The sequence below is a fragment of the Micropterus salmoides genome, unplaced genomic scaffold (genome assembly GCF_014851395.1).
Source record: "Micropterus salmoides isolate LMB-PRFRI ecotype aquatic unplaced genomic scaffold, ASM1485139v1 Ms_hic_scaffold_1, whole genome shotgun sequence".
NCBI classification, from domain to species: Eukaryota; Metazoa; Chordata; class Actinopteri; order Centrarchiformes; family Centrarchidae; genus Micropterus; species Micropterus salmoides.
Window position 1 is genome coordinate 30,830,310 of NW_024040040.1, and position 20,806 is coordinate 30,851,115.

A 20,806-nucleotide genomic window follows, 5' to 3' on the forward strand; every position below is an offset into this window, starting at 1 on the left:
TAATGCATTTCAATGATGCTTAGACGCTGATGTAATGGCACCATTGGGAAATGCCCTTCTCTAATTGCTGTATAATAATGCCAAAAGAAACACAGATACAGCACATTAGGGAAGAGCACAAAGGACTGAAACACAATAAAAGGATATTTAAATATATGGAATTGACTAAAACAAAAATAAAACATAAATATTGGTTCAATGGGCACTTAAACATCTGTGGCCAACTGAGAATCATGGCAAGGACATATACCCTAGTCCTGCTCACATGCATGTACACGCACACTCACACACACATAGATGATGATAGATGCTGCCATGGTGACAGGGGTTGTCCACTCACCACTGTGGATGCGTAGGTGCTCCTTCAGATGGTGCTTGTATTTAAATGCTTTGCCACATTCAGTGCACTTAAATTTACGATTGCCTCCCGACTGTGTGATGTGTCTCTGTCAGACGAGGGGAGAGGGGACATTCAGTGAGATACACAATGAAAACACAACCTTTGAACTGCTACTAATTCATGTCACAATGTCATTAATCAATTGAGGGCAAAAGCTCATGTTTATTTATCATGTTTGGAAGCGAGCTGCGAAAGAAACAGGACTAAACTTCCACGTAGGTTTGCATCATTTAGAACCACTTCGTCAATGCGTAATTACTAGAAGTAGTATGCTACTGAAACCAATGACAGGTAATCCAGTCACACTGAGTATTTGAAAAAGAACATGTCTAGTGTAGACTGATGCACTGGACCTGTACACACAATATTAAAGCAGAGAATATCTTTAATATAAAAACTCTTCCTCTAGCTGTTTCAGTCACTTTTGCCAAAAGTTCATGTTAACGAGTCTACTTCATTATTGTAGTCTGCTCTTACAAGAGCATTCAAGGATTTACAAATTATTTGTCCGTATTTAAATTTAGCATTTAAATCCAACATAGGGGTGTTTGCTGAAAACTGCATTTCCAACACTAAGAGCAGAAAAAAATATTCTAATCATTAGAAGATAATGGAACAGGAGATTTTACAGTTTAACCATTGGATGTGTTTTATCAGTATCCAGTGTCTTGACTCATTTCTCAGTCAGATTTACCTGATCCCGTCCGCTCTTGTGAACCGTCATGTGCCTCTCCAGTTGAGCGCGGTATGCGAAGCTGTAGCTGCACTCGGGGCAGCTGAAACTCTCTTCGGTCTTCTCGTGCCGGTACTTGATGTGCTCCTTCAGGGAGCTGTAACGCTTGTAGCCACGTGCGCAGTACGGGCAGGTGAGCAGCTGAGAGAACGAATCCGGAGTTCCTGGGTGAAAAAAAAAACACACAAGAGGAAGAGTGTTTTAATGACATCTGTGAGGGTGAAGGGGGAAGGAGAAGAGGGGGTTAAAAACACATGGTCAATAGAGAGGGCTCTTTGATGTTACACAAGGCCTGCCACAGTGACACTCCCCTGCTATTTCACCAATCACTGCGAGATCCTCCCCCACAGGTAAACAGTACCCAGGTAACCATATGGATAAAGTGATACACAGTAACACCTTCCTGACCTTTTAAAAATAGCTCCCTGGGTTGCCACTGTAGGACTGTGTATTATTTTTGCTTTTGTTCTTGCTGACACAAAGCCCAGCGATTACAGCTTTCACACCCCTCAAATTCCATGATTTGATTGCCTATTGTGCTTAGCTTTTCACGTTTCAAAAACACCCACGCGTGTAAGGAAAAATGAGCTTGTTATACGGCCGTCTGCCTGGATCCAAGCTGGTTAACAGAGGGTCTCCGTTGCCTGGCTCCCACACAGGTAAAGCATTACTTTGTTAACAGGTGATGTATTAAGTTCCCCTGTGGGACAGGTGAGGGCCTCGGGGTGGGAATGCACACATATTATCGCCCAGGTAGCTGTGAGTCAGAGCTCGCACAGACGTGACAAATTTACTCAGGTGTTGCTGTTTCTCTTTCTCCCCTTTCCCACCGCCCTCCTCCCTCTCTTTTTTCCCCTCTGTGGTAGCAGGTAAAAGCCAAAAGCACGGGAGCAATAAAGGCCCCAGTGTGCTGCACTTAACAAATGGCGGTGTGTGCAATGATGTCGGAGAGTGGCGTTAATGGGGTGTAGTTAACACCTGAGGTGAGACAGGGAGCAGGTAGAGCCATCCCCAGGGGGCGAGTAATTACTGGGTAGGTGCAGTAATAGTGAGATCTCAGTGACTGTGAGCTCTTGAGTGGAAATAGTGGTGTGTGTTTCAGTGTGTGTGATTTAGGGACACTACATCTTGCTTGTGAGCATCCTCTAAGGTTCACCTAACAAAATCGTCAATAAACTTACAATACATCCAGAACTCCGCCACCCCCCTGCTCACTTCCAGCTGTCGCAGAGATCACATCACCACGTCCTTCACAAGCTCCACTGGCTCCCGCTTACTTACAGGATCCACTTTAAACTTCTACTCATCACCTACAAAGCCTTAAACAACCGGGCCCCTTCCTACCTCCCCGACCTCCTCCAATGCCACACGTCTATAGGCCTCAGGACCGCAGATGCAACAACACAAAAAACCATCAGGAAAAAGCGTTGGACCTGGGGTGACAGGGCCTTTTCAGTTGCTCCAGCCTCCCTCTGCCACATCCGACAGGCTAACACCATGAAATCTTTCAAACAGAGCCTCAAAACACACCTTTTCAAGACTGCATTCCCCAGTTAACTTCCTTCCCCTCTGTCTCCTCTTCTTCTTCTTTTTATTTTTATACTAATTACTTTCATCTTGTACAGTATTTCTGGAAAGGGATGTACACACAAAAATCTTGATGGTGTTTCTATAGTTTTTTTTTGTGTAACATGAATGAGCTGTGAGCGCTGTGCGGTGATGTTCTGTACCATTCTCGTCATGGATGCTGGCGTCGGGGGTGCCCTGACGTTGAGGTTCGTCCTCTGGGGCCTCTGGGTAGATGACGGCCGTGTCTCCTTGCTGAAGCATCTCCTCCACTAAGGCATCTGTGCTCACGTCATCCTCACCGTCTGACACGCAATCCTCCTTCACTGTGCAAACACAAACACACACTGATCACACACTGATAAGAGGCAAAAGGAGTTAGCGTTAACCCCATTATTTCAAGACTTGCATCAGTGAAACCTATATATTGTAACCAAAACAAAAATACTGATATGAAATGTGATACTCCAATAATGTCACAATGAGTGTCTTTATAACTGAACCAGATCTTAAAAGTCCAAGCCCTTGATCATGACACGAGCACCAGCCTGGTATGAGGCATGCGCCGTCGGGAGAAAAAAAAAACAAACATCCTGAATGCTATTATTCACAATAGGATGAGAAAACTAATTAGTATTAGTTTCAAAGGCCACAGGCTACTGTATGAGCATCAAGCTCTTTGTAAGAACTGAATGACAAGCCTCTATTCACAATGTTAGGTAAGGTACTTGTTGAGACTGGGACTGATAATTAGGTGATGAATCTTGTTCTGGTGTATTGCGGTGGATAGATATCACACACGCACACCATGCTCTGCTTTCTGGAGAGGTTTGGCCTTCAGACTGTACTTAATATCCCAGCAAATGAGAGCCTGCATCTGGGAGCTGAGCGTGTTCTTCCTCCACATCACATCCCAGCCAGCTAGTCTAACGAGCACTCATTACAAAGCGGCGACTTATAGGAAGTGTAACCTGAGGATGGAGATGCATGAAAGCTTCCTTCCCTCTTTCCATCTCTTCTCTCCCAGAGCTTCCTGAAGCGGATAACGGAACCAAGTATAGTGTGTCGGCAATTAAACCGAGTATTATTCCTCTATGGATATGGTAGTGTGCCTTTGTGTATCATTACGAAGAATAATTACAAAGGTGCTAAAAGCAAAGTTAGGCTACTGTGGATACTGTAGACAGTGTTTACTGAGCAGATGTCTTATGGATTGAATCAAGTCCCCCACCCTCTCCTGCTTAGCTGAGATTTGAGAATTGTGTTTTGTGAATTGTGTGTTGAAAGATGGGGCCAGATGTGTTCTCCTCGGAGATGGGAACAGGTGTAGCCCTTCATGACTCACCGACGCACAGTGCATACCAGTACTCTTACATACAGCCCTGCCCTGGCTTACTCTGGTGAACAAAGCCCTGAAACAAGCACAGTCATTTGTTGCTATGGTTATTAAAGACCATGCCCTGTATAAAAAAACCTGTGAGAGATAATATGGAGAAAGAGGCTGTGTGTTGGTGAACGTGCGTGTATGTGTGTGTGTGTGTGTAAAGCAGAAGGCAACAGCAGGCGCTGAGAAAGTCAAATTGTGGAATTCTCATCATTCAGTGGAGGGTCAGAAACACATTAGGGGCTGCTAACCCCCGTATATCACACAGTTATTCTCCCATGACCTCATTAGCGTCAACAACACCCCCTAGACATGTTTGCCACATTTGTTTTAGCATCTTAAAGAAACAGTTTTGGGACAAAAAACTTGACATTTTGGGAAATACACTTATTTACATTCTTGTCAAGAGATAATTGAAAAAAATCAAGAGCCTGCTACTTTTATATCTGTGCTTTTAATATGAAGCTAACAGCCATGTCAGGTTGGTTTGGGCTTAACATTAAAAAACAGGGGAAACCACTAGCCTGGCTCTGTAAGTCTTTATGTCAATCTAAGCTAATCACCGTCTGGCTGTAGCCTTATATTTAATAGACAGACATAAGAGTGGTATTGAAGAAGAAAACTAGTGCATTTCCCAATTTGTCAAGCCATTTCTTTTTTTGTGTGTTGAAAAGATATTGTAAAACTTGCATGTGGGAAAGTGCTGATTTGACTGTGCTTAGCTTGCATCCCCTGCTCAAAGGCAGCATCCAAACACTCAAATAAACCTTTAGGCTACTAAATGTCGAGCATGTGTGTGAAGTAGTAGTCCCAGTTGGGGGTCTGTGGTGCAAAGGTATGACAAGCTGTTGTTTTCGCTCTTCATGTGTGTGTGTGTGTGTGTGTGTGTGTGTGTGTGTGTGTCTGTCTCACTCGGCTATTTTGTTAAGTACAGCACATGGCCGGAAGGGTTCACAGCCTCTCTGAGGCGGCCCCGTGTTATCAGGCTGCTCCCCTGACATGAAACATCACACAGGCCATTTATGTGCTGACGCAGGGATGTGAATGCACCACTGCACAAGTGGAAAATCATTCCAAAAGCCCCAGAACGAAGGCCCCGTGAGGTTATAGCCGGACTTTCGGCTGTAGTTATGATCTAAAAAAGTAGTTTTACTCATTTTACAGTGTAACCTAACTATAGTACGTCTTAGAACAAGATCTCCAGATCACCCACTCCCCTCTCTTTTTTCACAAAGTTTCTCCCATAGACTCTAGAAGCAGCTATAAAATGGTGAATAATTTAGTGGATAACCCCTGCTAATTACTCATTTCATTTCATATCATCAGAATTTGATCAGTTTGGTTCCATAACATTTGAAAAGTCTAGAAGAGCTGCACGATTAAATCCTTTTATCCAAATTCGAGTTAGCAGAGGGCTAAACAGGAAGTCTCTAGTGCACTTGCTCTATGGGCCATGTGATGCAGGAGATCCAGTTATTTTCCACAGTGGAACTTTTTTGGCTTCATGAGCCACCGAGCAACTTTGATAGGAATGAAAAGGCTCTGACACTGTGTCCAGTTTTATACATCCATGATCCAGACCTGTTCATGAGTCTATCTTGGATGGGACATATCAGCGACAGGAATTTGCCCAAACAGCTCAAATAGTTAATTAATTAATTAGTTAATCATTCATTTCAATCATCCCTTAACTCCATTCAGGGCCATGTCATTTGGATGAAAGTATCAGGGGATTTTTGCAACACGACCTTTTCTCTTGTAACACAGAAATCACTTACAGCGTTACAATACTGCTAACTGCATTAGCTGCCACTAGCTAGTTAGTCAGTTGAGCCCCTTTTCCAGTGCATGGTACCAGCTTAACTCGCCTCCATTCTCCTCGACTTGACTCGCTTTGTTGCCCTCTCCTCACTTTTCTATTGGAGATATAGTATCCAGTCAATGTAGCCGGTCGTCAAAGCAACGCTGGACAAAACTGCCGTGGCATAATCTTGCGTGAGTATAATGAAGAGACAAACGATTCAAGTTCAAAACCAGTTTGAAAACAAACTAGATAAAGCCATCAAGTTCTGAAAAGAACTCTAGCACTGAGAAAGAAACACAAAGATAAAAATGCAACAATTTGGCAGGTCTGGGGTAGAGTAGAATCGAGACGAGTTAAGCTGGTACCATCCAGTCGAATGGGGGCATTAGTGGTCCGATAAGATAACTCCACCCTGACTGGACGCTCACTCAGAGAGCGCTAGCGCAGGAGCTTTGGCCAGTTTAACAATAGGGAATGCAGTACCGAGGTGATTTACAGTGGCTCCAACAGGACTGTGACTCCAGGGAAAAATGAAGACAAAGCAGGTTCAGCTGGGGACAGGAGAGGTGTGAAACAGGAGAAGAGCGAGTTTGTAGCAAGTTAATTTGTGAGCATACATCATCCATTGTGTTGTCCACCAGTATTTCTTCTTTTGAAGTTGTAAGTTATTTATTCCCGTGTTTTGAAGAACAAGACATGTGTGATGTTATATGGTGTTTAAATAAATTAACAAAATGTTCAGTCTCCTTGCTGGTTGTTCCGACACATTTAGAATCATTACCGCGTATGCTGTTGGCATTTAACAGGCGGCTTGCTTCATGCCCCTTGTAAAATGTTTATTATTATAAAGTCTTATTACTACGGTTTTGTATTTCTCTGTAAATGTTACTTACTGTACTGTAAGATTACTGTAAGATTCTTTCTCAGCCCTGGAATCATTAAAAAAAACATTTTCGGATGCCCTGTAATATATTAAAATAATTAAAATTAACATCATCAATGTGTGACAACTAGTCACAACAAGACAACAAGTCAGTAAAGATTTGACACTCTACCTCCCATCAACAAGAGTAGACGAGAGGTATTTCCAAATTTAGTATGATTTGCTTATCATTGGTTAAGAGCTACCAAGCATTTGTGTCCAGAGGGGTGGCTCTAGTTTAACATCGCATTGTGACATAAGGCACGCAGGAATGTAGGTGTTCCTGTGTATTCAGTCCCTGCTGCACAAATAATACAAATGGATTTTAGACCAATGCTAAGGAACATCAAATGCCATCACTGCACGTCAGTCCAACAGTGAGGAAATAGTGTCACTGTGCATGAAAACCTTGAAACTTCAATGCTGGTTGGAACAATGCAGTACAGAACGAGTGCCCATCACACACCCTCAAACAAGGTCTAACGCTACATTTTCTTGCAGTTAAACCCTGTGTTTCGCTCTCATTAAGTGCCATTGCAGCCTCACGATATCAAAGCTTTCCAGTTCCAGCCTGCCCATTCTCTGAGATGTAATCATGCTCCTCAACTCATCAAATAGAAAGGAGAAGCCCTCCTAGGACAAAGCTCTCTCTACATTTTCCTCCCCTCGAGTTTGTCAGCCTGTTCTTAGAGGACAGCAGGCTGTAGTTTACTGCAACAACACTGGGCTGTTCCACCACTACATAATTATTCAGGAGTGAATGAGTAATGACAGCGAGCAGGGTGCCCATGATACCATATAATCAAGAGGAATGATTCAGAACAAGAGAAACAGTGAGAGAGAGTAAAAAAGAGGGGAGAAAGGAGAGGAAAGAAGAGATTCAAAGCACTGAAAAACCACCTTTAGGTTTTGGAGAGCGGCAGTCTCAGGAGAAGGGGTGTCAAGGTTTTAATTTGAAGCAAACTGGGCTATGCTCAGGAGAAGATTAGTGGGTGGTGGTCACTTTTCAAGGCTACACCAGAGACTTGGCTGTTCTGAAACCAACAGAGGGACGGATGAAGAGATGAGAGACGAGAGAAGTGTGTTTGTTTAAAGGACTGTGGCTTTCTCCGTGTTTCATCAGTCCGATCCAGAGTGACAGTAAAGTATGTATGATGTATGAGATGAGGCCTAGAGACAGTGAGAGAGCAAGAAAGAGGTGTGTGTGTGTGTGTGTGTGTGCACATGAGAATATGCCTGATCAGGCATAAGTGTGGCGCTCACCCAGCTCGCTGAGCTGTTTCAGTGTAATTCATACTTCTGAAGTGTTTAATGTTCACGAACCCTGGCCAAAACCAATGACATTATTCTTCCTCCAACTCTCCCTTTATTCAAGGAGGTAAAACATGAGAGCACTGATGAAAATGACAGGATAATCTGGGGAATAGGTGACTACACTGTGCACGGGTCTGTGGTTTAAGCGTGTACATGTATATGTGCATGTGCAACTGAAACCTTGCAACTGAAACTGACTAAGATCAACTCAGTGGAGAGGAATTTTTCAAAATCCCTCCCTGAACTGAAAGTGATAGGTTGCAGGACATTTTCGCATGTGCTAAGTTGACCTCTTGCTAAATCAAAGCCCCACACAGTCTCACACATCTCTCACAAATGAACAACCCAGCCAAAATGTGCAAGGAGCAACACCCTTAAATAAATATTCTTGTGGCTGAATATCTAATTACATTTCATATGAGCTTGTCACAGTGTTGCACATACTGCATTTGGCACAGGCCCAAAACTAACAGCGTCACAAATGTACACACACGCACACAGACTTATATACACATGCAGTATGAGGTCAGGAGCAGCAACGCAGAGGCCTTCAGCCAGATTGACACACCAACATCCTTCAGCACCTGCAATTGTTGTTTTGAGGGGGGTGTAAGCCCTTCCTGTGACAGTGGGCTGCCTCTGATGTCACTTCCCCATGGGTTGAGGTACAAAGAAGTTCACGGCAGCCCCTCCAATGCCCACCAGTGCTATAAAGTTCTCCACTGGCCCTTTGGTTGCGAGGCTATTTTCTATTCTTGAAGGTCTCTCGGTCTGTTGGCATTGTCTTTGTTTAATACCGTGCTTCCTGCCTTAGTTGGAAACCCTCCACTTGTAGTACCTGTTTCCCTACACTTTGTGTTTCACAATGAGACAAAGCCTGGTACTGTGCACAGATGTCAGCGCATACATTTCCTAACTTAGCTTGCATCACGTCAGCTGAGGTCAAAATGAGACAGCAGCACTCAAACAATTGATGTTGTAACAACAGATGAAGACACATTTGCATTTATGAACTTGAGACATTTGTAAGCAATGCTCTTATCCTGAGCAGATAGGAATAAGTATCGTATTCAAAGAGACTTTGCCAACCCAAAGATGTCAGTACTGACTGACAATGAAAGAAAATATACATCTTAAGAAATCTGCCAGGGTAGTTTAAATGATACTAATGGCATAAAAGACTTTGTTTGTCTTGTCTAAATAAACTAGCAGTTACCTACATACATTTCTGGCAAATAGTGAATCAAGTGCTGTTAGTGGGATATTTTTTCACATGCTAGGAAAATAAGATTTTAAAGCAGAAAATAAGATTAAATAAGTACTTGTGCCAAACGTTTTCACAATGCAGAAAACACAAGTCACAGAACCCTGTGGAAATGGTGGGTAGGAAGGTGAGGTGTGTATTGGCATGATTCAGTGTGGATGTGTGATGATAATAATGTGCCCTATGAGTGTGCGTCTGGTCTCACCTCCGTCCCAGCAGTGCTCCCTGGGGTGCTCGTCGTCTGGCAGGGTGCTGTCGCAGTCGGCCCCATCCGCCAGGCTGCCTTCCTCCTCCACGATGTGCAGCTTGTCCTCATCATCTGAGTCTGAGCCGGCCTCCACCACACTATTGTAGTTAGTCACTGTGTAAGGGGGACAGAGGTTAGAAAGGCTGGTCAGATTATGTCTATTTTTTTAATGAAGCGAGAGTGAACAGGTTACACACATTAAGTATTTTTATCTTTGAGAAAGATAATGTGAAAGGTCAAGAGCCGAAGAGGTTAAATATATGTACTATGTCACTTAAATGTCAAAACGATTAAAGGGGATGCTTGAAGGAGGAGGGGTAAGGAGCTGGAAACACCAATTAAATAGGCTGTGGCCTAACTTCAGCAGACAACATTAAACTTAAATGATGCCCATGGGGAAAGTGGATTGTTGAAGCAGGAAAGAATAAAACAGCTAGGGCACTAACAAGAAAAGGAATTGAGGGTTATCAAATATAATGCAACTGATGATTCGGATGCCTTGATGTATTAAAATGTAAGAGAAAAATATGAAACCAAAGTGAAAACAAACTCAGGAACAACAGGCTCCACGTTGCAGAGAACCAGAGAAAATTCCCACTTGCACTCACACATACAGTACCAGTGTGTGAGATCATTAGATTTCAGGCTGAAGTGGTGTGTGCTGTGTGGGAGTCGCTGTGACCTGGTCGGTTGTGTTATAGGCTGAAGGAGCCAGGAGACACAGAGACAGCTGGCCTACAGAGAGGGTTATTAGGGGAGTAAATTTCCCTGACCGACTGTCTGCTTCAAATGTGTGTTCTTGTGTCTTCTTTTCATTCCCACCCAGTTACTCCATCTCTCACTTCCACCTGTGTTACTTACTACCCCCCCCCCCCCCCCCCCCCGGCAAAGACCTTTCATCTCTCTGTTCCACTGAGAGAGCTACAGATCCTCACACAGGCCAAATCAATTCTCCAGTGAGAGCAACACAGTCAGCAGAGGGCCCGGGCTGCAGCACTGAAACTACCTCTCCAGTTACTTTATCTCACATCATACACACACCCTGCATTCACTCTCTGAATATGCACTGACTGTACAAAGCACCTGAACATTTCTTTTTTCCTCTCTGTCTTCACTCACCCCAACTCTACTCGCCCACCTCTTTCTGAAGTGGCTGGTTATGTTTTTTGTCAGGAGGAGGCGTATCTGGGAGAATCATGATCCTCCGTTTCAATCAAGGAGAATTGTTTTGGTGAGGTCTCTCCCTTTCTCTCTGCATTGTGCAGGTCATTACAACCGGCTAGCATTCACACAAACTTGGTAGGGTTCAAGCTGAGGGGGAGGTGGAAGGAAGGAGGTGTGGGGGCGGAGGGATGAAAGGTGGCGGAGGAGGAGGGAGAAGCACTGTTATTTGGCGAGCCGTTTGCAGGGTCAATACCGCTGTGCCGCAGCTGCAAAATCCTTTCGGGGTTTATCAGGAGAGCTATTTCATTCTCAACCTCTTTCCCCTCTTCACAATATTATCCACAATATTATATATTTCCTTTACCATGATGTGACCACCTCTATATTGTAGTTTTCGAGAGATACGTTCAGCTCAGTCAGGGCTGATGGATTGCTATCCAGGTACGTGTTAAGGTTCTTAACAGGCAAGCCAATATTACAATTGAAAACCTGGGAGTCGGGATCCCATTCAAACAAAGTGATAATTAATTGGATTTATATTGCATTTTAGTCTATATAAGCTGGTCTGTCCTTCTTCCTCTCTCTCCTCTTCCTTGTCTGCCTTACACCTCCTCTCTCCCTATCCCTACCTCTCTTTTCTGTCAGAGCGCCTCTGCCAGGTGATGTATTTTCCGTGCAGCAGCCCAAACAGGGTACAACACTTCATTCTGAAACAGTAGGTGCTTCAGGATGAGTCTGAGAGGCTGTTTAGGGCCACATCCACTCAGGTGTGGAGCTGAGGTCAGCGATTACAAAGGCAACGTTCTCTGCCGGCAGTGTCAAGAGAAAATGATCAAATATAAAACTGTGGAGAGAAAATCAATGTGCTGGTGTGTGCAGATGGGAGGTGGCAGCGGCCAGTGGGACGAATAAAGTGGGAGCTGGGAAGTACAGCAAAGGTTGGTGAGATAAAAAGTAAAGGCTTGGTGGTGTGGGGGGTGAACGGAGACAGTCTTCCTGTGCCAAATGGTTGGCAGTGTTGAAACAAAAATTTGTGTTCCAACAGGAGATGTAACACCTAGCATCAACAAAGGCTGCAATCCCTTCTGGTTACCCGACTGAGCATTTGGACAGCTGGCCTCATTAGCGCTAGCATGCTAGCACACAACAGGAGGACAACTCCTACGCAGCTGAGAGACAAAGTATTGGCAGGTGGAGGAGGTGAACATTTTACTCTCCTCTATAGGTTACAGTGTGTTGAACACCTGAGAAAATAATAGCCTGTTACCATGGCTTTGGCTTTTAGTTATTCCATAACCCCTGGCCATGGATCACGGCGTTGCAATGCATGCTGACACGGAAAGATTTTATGGATCTGGGTAATAGGACACACAATCAATGTAAGCTCAGTGGCCTCAATGTAACATGATTACAGCTATCCACATTACATGATAAGGGCCGTTACCAGGGAAGACCTAATGCATCTGGGTCCCAATTCCAACTGTTATTGATGGTAGCCGAAAAGCACATGTTAGAGTTATTTACTTTTCACCTACACATCTTTGCAACATGCTATATATACACGTGCCAATGGCTGGAATTCCCCAGCAAAACCATAGTAAATGACTGAAGCTAAAGCTGCTTGAATTTCTCCACCCTCACCATCACTCGTCACCCTTTTCCCCCCTTGAAAACTTCCCAGCGTCTATTGAAAGACAGTGCCAGACAGTCCACATCAGCTACACTAAGATATGCCTGCAGAGAGAGGGCTGTGTTGTTATGACCCCTGCCAGGCTGTATCAATTACTGGCAAAGGAATTGGTGACTGGGTGGGTCACTCCCAAAACAGGCCCAGCGTTACTCCATTGGAGGAGATCACCTTGGCAGACGTATCATCATTGATCTGTCAACACAGAACATGAAGCAGAATATGCCCCTTGACACAGGTTCATTTAGTAGATTCTGTCCTGTTACTGTCTAAACTTGCTGACTCATGCTCTGGCCTGGTTGATAAATAAGACACATTTCAGGAACTTAAAGTCACTGTAGAGTAATACAGTAATGGCTTGCTTTCTGCCTTCATGCACTGAGACAAGCCAGACAGGAATGACAGTATCTCAACCTATGTGGGAGTGAGCTATCTCTTTGTTTTGACGCCCTCAAGGTGTGAGTGAGTGCCTTAATAGCTAAGCTTTAGATGAGGACACAGAAACATATATACCCTGTGAACAAACACATTACCGTCTGAAGAAAGCTTTTATCTTGATTGATTACTTATAAGGACATCTGTAACCCAAGCCTATACGTCTTATGTGCAGGCCAACAGCCCCATACCAGAACATATAGGAGGTATGTCTGGAATGTACAACCAAAACACTTTTCCCTGAGTCTGGCTCTTAAAGTGATAGATCAAAGGGTGGGATATCCCCCTGATACTAATTTCAGACTACATCCACACTACTATGTTACATTAAAACAGAGTTTTAAAACGAAAACAATCTCTGTCCACACCAGTGTTTTAGCTGCATTTTAGAATTGATCTCACGTACACTGGGCATGTGTGTGCCGGGGTAAACAGGAAGCAGATTGTCTTCTCCGCAGTTGCAGAAGATTCGGCAAAAGAAGAAAGTACTATTAGAGATGAAGAACCACATCAGAGATTTCTTTGCAGTGACCAACAACGAGGTGGAACTGTTACTGAAAGTAACACAGGAGTACAAAGCAACTATAACAGCGGAAAACAGACTGGGAGTGGTCGCAAAGTAAATACGGCGAAATGCACAGTAAAAGTGTATAAGTGTTATATTTTAATAAAATCCCACAACTAAAACTCTGCCAGTAGCATTGTGTTTCTGCTTTGCATGACTTATAAGACCCAATCACAACACAAAATACGAGTGTCTGCGTCATCATTTTCCCGTCTGCACTAAAACGCTACGCTGGCGTTTTAAAAGGAAAACAGGGTAGGCAGCATTTTAAAACTTCTCCGTTTTAGGTTTTTACATTCGCCGTTTTAGTCTTGACGGGAGGTGCAACCGTAGCAAAAGGTCTCCGTTTTAAAACGAAAATGTAGTAGTGTGGATGTAGCCTCAGTCACTGACTGACACATATTCTGAGGTCTGCTGTTGTTCTGCTTGTGACAGCAACTGTGACAGCTATTTGTCTGCCCTTCCACTCCTCTCACGTCTCCATATTTAGCCTTGGTACAGGCTCCCTCATTGAGGTACGCTACTTATCTCATTTGGAGCTACCACAGGCATCCTCGAAAAGTACTGACCCTGCAACTCTGCAATGCCATTTTCTCAGGGAAGTCAACCACTACAAAAAAAAACAGCTCGAACCAAAGTAAAACAAAGCCGTGCCATTCAAAACCTCAAGTATGCCGTCTCAAGGTGAGGCGCCTCATTCAGCACTGAGGTACATGCTGCTGGTTTTGTTAAAACAACAGCCTTCCTCCCACAGAGTCAGGAAGGTCAACTCAAGTGCCGATAACAAAACAAAATAATTGGGACTTTTTCACGCAGGCTGCTTCAAACTTGCTAGGCCATTTAGGTTTGACAAAGGCGGCTTGGTGTTAATAGTTAGGCTAAGAGATACAACTGTTGACACATAACAGTATTCCTTCAGTTAGCTGTAGAGGGCACTAGGGGTCCCAAGAGACTGTTTCCTATCACGTTCAGCCTTGCCAAGCAGCTAATGTCATGTCTCTCCACCACAAGTTTCTGCCAACCATGCCAGAGGAGGCCAGTGACATCTACGACCAGTCATATCCTGGCCAGTTTCTGCATAGATACAAAACACAACATGCAGCAACAACACCAAATGACTCTTACTCATTCTTGTAAGTTAAACTGGGAGGGCAAAAAAAAGCAGAACCACTAGTATGAAGCATAAAAATAGCATCAAGTAATGAGAATGAGTCACTTTGATGCAGTTCTGTATTTACTTGTGCCATAACTAGAGCGGCAACGATTACTCAATTAATTGTCAACTATCAAATTAATCTGCAACTATTCTGATAATTGATCTATTTGTTTGAGTAATTTTTTAAGAAAAAAAGTAAAGATTCTCTGATTTCAGCTTCTTAAATGTGAATATTTATGACATTATGATATTAAACAATATCTCTGAGTTATGGACAAAGCAAACATTTAAGGACGTCATCTCGAGATTTGGGAAACACTGATCGACACTGTTCACCATTTTCTGACATTTTATAGCCCAAACAACTAATCAATTAATCGAGAAAATAACCAACAGATTAATGAAAATAGTCGTTTGTTGCAACCCTCGCCGCAACTTATAGAGATGTAAAATTCTCCAATGATAGATTCAGCCAGCAAATTTAAGTAGGCAAATAACTTTAAACAGCTAACAAAGACAGAGTGGTAAGATTATTCCATCAAAGTCAAAGCACTTCAACAACCTGTGGAGCAGAGCTCTTCGTAGGAATCATTTCAAAGGTGAGCTAGAAGACAATGGGCTCTTGACTTCCTCATGATGCTGATCAAGGTTTTACCACATGAGCTAATGGGCCTCCTCGGGTCAGTCATCTCACATCTGATGTGCACTTTCCATAAAAACACTAATGCTAATGTGGAGACTATTGTTATCTTAATCTGTGTGATGACACTTAAACACATAAAGGAAGTCAGTGGGTGTTAATGAGTGTTAGGAAAAGTAAAGAATACATAACTGTGCCTCTGAGATTGTGGAATTCTTACAGTTAGTCCTACTAGTGTTGCTGCACCTAAATGAAACACTGAAAACAGACAATATTTTTACCGAAGGGAAGTCACAGGCTGTTCTGGGTACGGATCATAGTGGCAAGTGATGGTATTTCTCTCTGGGGAAAATGAGCATGGTTATGAGCCACACACATTCTATTACACTGGGCGTCCTCTGAGAGTGGCTGCTTCTGGCTCCTCTCTGCTCTTCTAAATAAGGCCAGGTGGGCTGGTAGGGACTGGAGGGCTCCGTCTTGCCACACATATGCTCACACACACACACACACACACACACACACACACAATTCACAGCAATGCCCTGGCCACCAAGTTTACACTCGTCTCCCAACCTATGTTTATGTTGGAGGTGAGACAGCCCCATCCACGGTAATAACAGTGGTACACCTAAGTGAGAGTGAAGAGTGTGTGTGTGTATGTGTGTGTGTGTTCTGCATGTTAAGCTGTTAAAAGGCCTGCTTGGCATGTAGACAGCTTATGGGTGGTCACATGACCTTGGCTGCATATCTTTCAAAGGAGACCATGATGAACTATCAAATGATTAACACATTCACCTACACAAAAATGCATCTGAACCCTACGCTACCCACTTAGAGTATCTCTGGTTCATCCCTCCCTCCCTTCGTCCATCACTGAAGAGGCCAGCTTCAGTTGTCCAACACTCAGCAGGTCTGTGGTGTGAGAATGTCCACCAAGTCAACCAGTACAGTTCTACACAGTGTGGGCAAGTGACTTTTGTCATTATGTACAGGGAGTAAAAGTTGGGTAAGAAGGGAGGAGAAAAAAAGAGAGATGAGGAGAGGAAACATCTGCTGTAGATTCTGGTAAGCCCAGAAAACCTGCAGTCACGCTTCTGACCACCACCTTCCTTCTCCTCTCTCTTTAACCTCTCTGCTCCTTTTTACGGTTGATCTGTCACTGTCTTCCCCTTTGTCTCAGTCAGTGCTACCAGTTATATACCAGGCCTGTAAACCAAGTAATAACACACTATGTTACCTGAACTCTACCATATATTTCGCTTGATATTATTAACTTATGATTTAACTGGAAATCACCTTGCACACAGAAACAACACCAAAACAGCAACACAAATATTTAGCTGGCACAGGAAACCATCAGCACACACCTAGGTAAACAGTTGTTTCCCTTCTGTAAGCAGCTGTTTAAGTTAAGTGCAAAACTCTCTAATACCAGGCAGGCCACCAAACCTGGCTAATGTTGCGTTAGTCTCTGTCAAATTTCATTGGAGATTCGCAGGCGAAATGAAATGTCCCTGTCACCTCTGCTGTCAGACTCCATTCAGGTTGCAGTTACAGACTGACTGAGACCTGTTTTGAAAGCTGCGCAGAGGTATGATGGTCTTCTTCCTTTGGATTTTGCCAGTTTGTGTCAAGGGTTGACATTCTGAGTGGAGGCTCTGTGAGGATATTATTAGCGCAACGGCCTTAAGGTATTCAGCCCATTTAAATGTAGTTGGTTACATCAGTAGCATCAAACTCCATAATGTAGCTTGTTTCCTTGTCCCCAACCACTTCAGCACAAATAACAGCAGCATGGCTGAATCAGCAGATACTGATTGAGGACATGTGTGAAATTCACCCACTCATGCATTAAGGCTGGACAATGGGCTAATGTATCCAGAGGTGTGATAATCATTTGTCATCAACAAGTGGCAGGCCAAACTATAAAGCCTGCTCTGTGTATTGTAAGACAACAGAATCCAGTTTCATAGCTTGATCCAAGCTCTGTCATAGACACATGGGTCAGATGGCTGTGGACTTCAAAGCTATGGCTAACATGCTACAAATGCTAACAGTCTTTCTTTATGTCTGTTAGCACTGCACTTCAGTTGTTCAGGATAATATTTTCTTTTAAAATGACATTTATATAATAATCTGTAAATTTTTTCATTTTTTGTTGTTTCCACAATGCAGGATTTAAATCAATTTAATTTGATTTATGTAGCGCCAATTCATTACATTGCACTTTTCATACAGAGGAGGTCTAGACTCTACTCTTTGTGGCCTAACAGCCGAGCTGGGGCATGTTGAGGTGTGTGTTTAAATATATGCAATGAGCAACAACAGCGTTATCCAACCTGCTTGTGTATATGTGTGTATGCTTGTGCAGGTCTATATTAGGTTAGTGTAGCACAGGGCTGTTGCATTTTAGGAGCAGGTGACTGGACATTCCTTCCTGTATTAGGCTTGACAGTTTACTGTGGGGGAGTACAGAGCAGGGAGTATTACACTTGCCTATGAAGAGGGAGGGAGGTACACTGCCAAACAATGCTCCAACTGAAAACAATCTCATTAAATCTTGCTTACCTGTAAGTAAACCATACCGGCATCAGTAAATTCAACCGAACACCTCAGTTCATTAAGAAGTCAGAATATCACTGTCATTTATACTGTCACATATTTACATTCGTCAGTTCTTCACTCTAGTTGAGACTGTGTTTGTTATGTAGATTAATACAAAGATTGCCAGTCAGCAGCGAGACATGTGTGCACACAAACACAAAAGAGGGCAGAAAAGGTAAACGGAGGGGAACGATGGAAAGGTGGGAGGAGAGGAACTGCTAATGGCTTAAAAAGACAAAGCTGGCCTGTCACATCCGATGCTCATCTGAAATGATGGCTGCCCCAGGGAGGGAGTGTCACAAACTGTCAGAGAATCCGAGTGAAAGAAAGACAGAGAGAACGTAGAGGAGCGACAGAGGCTGGGAAAAGGAGACATAAAAGGCTGAAATAAAGGTGGCTGCTGAAAGAGGAAAAGTGAATAATAAAATGAAGGTAAAAGACAACAAGGAAGTGGCAGGATAAAAGAGAGAGAGGCAGTAAAAGAGTTAAGGTAAAGGAAAACTTTTACATTGGCGCATGTGCATTCTCTGGTTTCCTGCGCCTCAGTAAAGGTCAATCGTTGACACTGTGATTCAGCCTGACAGATGTCTCAATGAGGGGACAGGCCCTAGGCCCCCCCACCCCCATACGCACACATTAGTAAACACATTCACGGACAGGTGGACGTGCAGAAATAACACCGAAGTGCCTTTTTGTTTATTGGTTCCATCTCATTTTACAACCTTTGCAAGTTCCCCAATTATAGCAATCAACAGATCAGCACACCTCAGTGGAGCCATGGCCAAGATCCATGCTGACAACCTACTGTGGCTTTCCTAATTCTGACACTAACACGCAAAAGTGCAACGAGAGCTCTTCCTTATTGTAGAAAATCCTCCTCTTTGTGGCATTTGACAACAGCTGACTACTCTCTCATTTCTCCAGAATGTCACCTCTGTCACAAGACACCCGAGGCCAAACGTCCTGGACAACCCCTGACACGAACACAACGCATAATCAAACACACTGCCTGGGGCTATTGCTCAGTTGTCACAGTGGTTTCTTGTTATTCATGTGAAGCAGGGAGAGAAAGGGGTTAATGCCGTAAACTTACATCCACAAAAGCTCCTTTGTCACCTTAGTCCTCCACCAATCCCCCCCCCCCGCCTTACATCCTTTTCTTTCTCCCCAGGCACAGTGGCTTTCCCCCATGTGATCAGGAAGGGTTAGCGTTCCCTCACCACGCCTGCCTCAAGGGCAACTAAGACTGAAGAGCAGTCAACCAGTACCACTCACACTATTACCCTGCTGTTAAATGACCATGAGGGTGAACTACAGGCAGCATGTCAGAAAGACAGGTATGAAAATCTTGTTAACCAGATGAGAAAGAATGGGTACATGTTGTAAGACCTCACCTAAAGTTTGTGTAAGGGGTCAAATTAGTCCACTGTGCCCCTCTCCCACCAACACCTTCTCCCTTTACTATGGCAAACATGTAAACTATGATTTGGAAAACAGGGGCAGACAGATGAAAAACGAAAGGCTGAGTGAGCAGCGCCGTTGTTAATGCCCCCTCTGAATGCAGAGCTGATTGGTGAAATGGCTGAGGCAGCAGGTAAATGCAGGACGTCATGTATTGATGTATTGATGGGCCCTCTTTTGTCCATTACACCCAGAGGTGCTGTGATGGTGAGTGGGTGGGTGCCTGGTTGCCACTGGCCCGGGACACCATTAGTTTCGCTGTGTCAGAATTTGAAAGGGAGTATTGACAGGCCAGCTGGGGCAATCCATAGTGGCGTATCTCTCACTACTCTCTGCTATCTATAGTAATGGGTCTACAGTGAGTCCAACACTTCTGCTGTGGGCCTCGTGTGTACTCTGTTACATCACCTTGCAAACTGTTGCTTTTGAATATGGAAGAGAAACACAAGTGAGCCAGCCAGACTCCAATGCTAATGGATTGACTAGATAGTTGGATTAGTACAACTGTCAAACCAATAATAATGTCTTTCTGACTGTGTGCAAGATAAATGCAGCTATCTTGTCCTTCATTCAGCTTAAGTCATGTTCTTTTCTGTTCAGGTCAGAGGCTGGTTGCTGCTCCCTGAGGCTGAAAGATGGGAGGCCAGACCAGGGTTTCTCATATGCGGCAGCCAACAGGGTGGGATCCTGATTACCCAAGCACACTACAGACATTGGACCAGACTCTCGGGACTATCCCATGTGATGTCACCCATAATATGAAGCCATTTAGCAGGCAACAGACAGATGTTTTCTAGGAGAAAGCCTCCTTTATGTTTCATGTCAAGTATTCCCAAGTAGAAAGATGCCTGTCTGATAACAGCTTTGCCTTAGGGCCAACACCTATCTATAGCAATTATGGCTGTTTATCTCTGTATCTGATGTGAGGCAAGGGAAACATTTGATCGGAACAACATTTCCCTTTCTATTGTACTAGTATTTTCTGATGAACATTTGCTTCTGATCCCAGTATTTTGATGTTTTATATTACATACTTGTGGAAAAATGTCCTTTGTGGTTGTATTCGTCCAGGAGGGCCAGATTCACAGGTATTCAGTGACTTGCTCAAGGGCACTTGAGAACCATGTACACACTGTAGCCCAAATCCCTTCTTTAGCCACATTACTCTTTGGATCTGTTCTTGGTGCACTTCCTGACCTGCATCCATAGAACGAGTCATCACAGCTGTAGAGTTGTAAGCGTGGGCCTCGACTAAAGCTAAGACAGTTTGGAATAAAACCAACATGGATAGAAGAGGAGCTTGCTCTTTGTTTCTCTAACACTACGGTGGCTGAACTGCATCAAATAGAGCTGTGGTTTGCCCGTGTAAGCTCCCTGTAGTTCAGGGGGGAATTCCACTGGGCAGTGCGTGACCCTGAACACTGGCCTTCCTGTTCAACTGTGGTAATGTGCTCTGTAGC

General features: G+C 43.8%; 1 protein-coding gene across 2 annotated transcripts in view; it reads right to left on the minus strand.

Moving 5' to 3' along the window:
- The window catches only part of zeb1b (zinc finger E-box binding homeobox 1b), a 51,171-nt gene that overhangs the window by 6,490 nt on the left and 23,875 nt on the right, over positions 1-20,806 (minus strand). For both annotated transcript variants that reach the window (XM_038723861.1, XM_038723862.1), the window contains exons 2-5: positions 9,593-9,748; positions 2,864-3,025; positions 1,095-1,297; positions 341-446 (exon numbers count right to left, since the gene is read on the minus strand). In XM_038723861.1, coding sequence (XP_038579789.1) covers positions 341-446; positions 1,095-1,297; positions 2,864-3,025; positions 9,593-9,748 — 627 coding nt within the window. The remainder of the gene's footprint in view (positions 1-340; positions 447-1,094; positions 1,298-2,863; positions 3,026-9,592; positions 9,749-20,806) is intronic.